Below are 3,954 nucleotides of genomic sequence, written 5' to 3'. Positions count from 1 at the left end.
AGAGGGATGAAATGCCTCAACAAATTATGCTTTTCTGTGAAATTTTTTATGTTTGGGGCAATGACTTCATGGGTCCATTTCCAAATTCTAATGGCCACCTTTATATACTATTAGCTGTAGATTATGTTTCTAAATGGGTGGAAGCAATTCCTACCCGTACTGATGATGCTAACACCGTTGTTTCCTTTGTTAGAAATCATATTATTTGTTACTTTGTATTACCAGGAGCAATCGTGAGTGATCAAGGCACTCACTTTTGTAACAGGAGACTAACAGGTTTACTGAAGAGGCACGGGATCATTCATAAAGTATCAACCGCCTATCACCCTTAGACTAATGGGCAAGCAGAGGTGTCTAACAGAGATATAAAATGCATACAGTATAAGGTAGTCAAGCCTCATAGGAAGGACTGGAGCACCAGGCTCCAAGACGCATTTTGGGCATATCGGACAGCATACAAGACACCAATTGGGATGAGTCCTTTCCGCTTGGTTTATGGAAAGGCCTGTCATCTTCCAGTTGAGTTAGAACACAAGGCGTTCTGGGCGGTAAAGGAATGCAACATGGACTATGAGAGAGCCGGAGCTAAACGGAAGTTACAACTGCAAGAATTAGAGAGCCTTCGCCTTGAAGCTTATGAAAACTCCAGGCTGTATAAAGAAAAGGTGAAGGCTATGCATGATAAGAGAATTAAGAGAAGCGAATTCCAACCAGGGGACTTAGTCCTACTTTACAACTCCAGAATGCGACTCATGCCAGGCAAGCTGAGATCCAGATGGGATGGTCCGTATCGAGTAGAGAAGGTGGAACCATACGGAGTCTTTCACTTGAGCCATACCTCAAGCTTTGAACTTATGAAGGTCAATGGACATTGCTTGAAGTTATTCCATCTAAAGATCTTCCTCTTGGAAGATCCACCCACAGCAGAAGACTGAGCTAGTGGAGCGTCCAACTTAAGGACGTTAAAGCAAAGTGCTAGGTGGGAGACAACCCACCATGGTATGATCATTCCTTCTCCTCTCCTTATCTTCCCTCATCAATAAATCTTCTTAGTACTAATGCCTATTGATGAGCGGATAATTTATACGCTTTTTGGCATTATTTTTAGTGTGTTTTTAGTATATTTTAGTTAGTTTTTATTATATTTTTATTAGTTTTTAGTTAAAATTAACTTTTCTAGACTTTACTATGATTTTGTGTGTTTTTCTGTGATTTCAGGTATTTTCTGGCTGAAATTGAGGGTCCTGAGCAAAAATCTGATTCAGAGGCTGAAAAGGACTGCAGATGCTGTTGGATTCTGACCTCCCTGCACTCGAAGTGGATTTTTTGGAGCTACAGAAGCCCAATTGGCGCGCTCTTAACGGCGTTGGAAAGTAGACATCCTGGGCTTTCCAGCAATGTATAATAGTCCATACTTTGCCCGAGATTTGATGGCCCAAACCGGCGTTGAAAATCAGCTTCAGAATTCCCAGCGTTTAACGCCGGAACTGGCATAAAAATTGGAGTTAAACGCCCAAACTGGCATAAAAGCTGGCGTTTAACTCCAGAAAAAGTCTCTACGCATGAAAGCTTCAATGCTCAGCCCAAGCACACACTAAGTGGACCCCGGAAGTGGATTTTTACGTCATTTACTCATTTATGTATACCCTAGGTTACTAGTTCGCTATTAATAGGATCTTTTGACATTGTATCTACACCTCATGACACTTTACACGTTTCTCATTGTATCTTCTACAGCATGAGTATCTAAACCCCATGGTTGGGGGTGAGGAGCTCTGCTGTGTCTTGATGGATTAATGCAATTACTACTGTTTTTCATTCAATCATGCTTGCTTCTATTCTAAGATATCACTTATTCCTAAACCTGATGAATGTGATGATCTGTGACACTCATCATCATTCTCACCTATAAACGTGTGCCTGACAACCACCTCCGTTCTACCTTAGATTGAGTAGATATCTCTTGGATCCCTTAACCGGAATCTTCGTGGTATAAGCTAGAATTGATGGCGGAATTCAAGAGAATTCGGAAGGTCTAAACCTTGTCTGTGGTATTCTGAGTAGGATTCAATGATTGAATGACTGTGACGAGCTTCAAACTCCTGAAGGCTGGGCATTAGTGACAGACGCAAAAGAATCACTAGATTCTATTCCAACCTGATTGAGAACCGACAGATGATTAGCCGTGCTGTGACAGAGCGCGTTGAACATTTTCACTGAGAGGATGGGAGGTAGCCATTGACAACGGTGAAACCCTACATATAGCTTGCCATGGAAGGAGTCTTGCGTGCTTGAAGAAGAAGACAGTAGGAAAGCAGAGATTCAGAAGATAGAGCATCTCCAAAACCTCAACCTGTTCCCCATTACTGCAAAACAAGTACTTATTTCATGTTCTTTTGCCTTTCACAATCATCCCTGATAATTATTGATATCCTGACTAAGAGTTACAAGATAACCATAGCTTGCTTCGAGCCGACAATCTCCGTGGGATCGACCCTTACTCACGTAAGGTATTACTTGGACGACCCAGTGCACTTGCTGGTTAGTTGTGCGGGATTGCAAAAGTGTGATTGCAATTTTGTGCACCAAGTTTTTGGCGCCGTTGCCGGGGATTGTTCGAGTTTAGACAACTGACGGTCTATCTTTTTGCTTAGATTAGGACTGTTTTATTTTTGTTGGTTTAGAGTCTTTTATTTGAGTTTAGTTTCATATTTTAAGTTTGGTGTCAATTGCATGCTTTTGTTTTCCTTTTTATTTTTCGAATTTGCATGTTCTTAGTCCTTTCTTGTTCTTTAAAAATTCTAAGTTTGGTGTCTTCTTTGTGTTTTTCCTTTAAAATTTTCAAAAAATTGTGTTTGATTTTCTAAAAATTTTAAGTTTGGTGTCATTTTGTTGTTTTTCTCTTTCCTCTTTTCAAAAAGTCAAATCTTTTTCAAAATAATTTTCAATCATATATTTTCAATTGCTGATTCCAAAATCTTTTTAATTAACTAATTGATTTGGTTCTCATTTTGCTTTGATCTTATTTTCTTTTAATTTTCGAAATTTTATTTTCCATTTATTTTATTTTATTTTTTTTCGGTCACTTTTAGTTAAAAAAAAATATATACTTTACTTGTGAATCCATATCATATTCCCTTCCCCCATCATGGACCTAAGTGGAATTGAACAGTCCAGAAGGACTCTGGGGTCATATGCTAACCCCATTACAGCTGCATATGGGAGTAGCATCTGTATACCTCCCATTAAAGCAAGTAGCTTTGAGCTAAATCCTCAACTCATTATCATGGTGCAGCAAAATTGCCAGTATTCCGGTCTTCCACAGGAAGAACCTACTGAGTTTCTGGCACAATTCTTACAAATTGCTGACACAGTACGTGATAAAGAGGTGGATCAGGATGTCTACAGACTATTACTGTTTCCATTTGCTGTAAAAGATCAAGCTAAGAGGTGGTTGAATAACCAACCTACAGCAAGCATAAAGACAAGGAAACAGTTATCAGACAAATTCCTGAATCAATTTTACCCTCCAAAAAGGATGACACAGCTAAGGCTGGACATCCAAGGCTTTAAACAAGGGGATAATGAATCCCGTTATAATGCCTGGGAGAGGTATAGAGGTATGCTAAGAAAATGCCCCTCTGAAATGTTTTCAGAGTGGGTACAGTTAGACATCTTCTACTATGGGCTTACAGAAAAAGCTCAGATGTCTCTAGACCACTCAGCTGGTGGATCTATACATATGAGGAAGATGATTGAAGAGGCACAAGAGCTTATAGATACTGTTGCTAGAAATCAACATTTGTACTCTAGCAATGAGTTCTCTACAAAAAAAGAAGTTATGGCAGTAGCCACTGATCCTAATCCTCAAGAACAGATGATTGAGCTTAATCAGCAATTACACCTGATGACAAAACAGTTAGCAGAATTTAAAGAGATGCTCCAAGAAACTAA

The 3,954-nt window shown here is 39.4% G+C and overlaps 1 protein-coding gene across 1 annotated transcript; it reads left to right on the top strand.

Annotated features, from left to right (window-relative positions):
• The first annotated feature begins 563 nt into the window (after positions 1-563).
• On the top strand, positions 564-935 carry LOC130957290 (uncharacterized). The gene has a single exon (XM_057884157.1). The coding sequence runs from the start codon at positions 564-566 to the stop codon at positions 933-935; it is 372 nt and encodes a 123-aa protein (XP_057740140.1).
• Positions 936-3,954: the final 3,019 nt, after the last annotated feature.

This window comes from Arachis stenosperma, chromosome 10, assembly GCF_014773155.1.
Source record: "Arachis stenosperma cultivar V10309 chromosome 10, arast.V10309.gnm1.PFL2, whole genome shotgun sequence".
NCBI lineage: Eukaryota > Viridiplantae > Streptophyta > Magnoliopsida > Fabales > Fabaceae > Arachis > Arachis stenosperma.
Note: the sequence above shows the minus strand (reverse complement) of the source record. Positions and strands in the feature narration are given on the sequence as shown.

Bases quoted from the DNA above. Each gene is read 5' to 3' on its own strand.
- LOC130957290 (XM_057884157.1), top strand. From the start codon at position 564: ATGGACTATGAGAGAGCCGGAGCTAAACGGAAGTTACAACTGCAAGAA.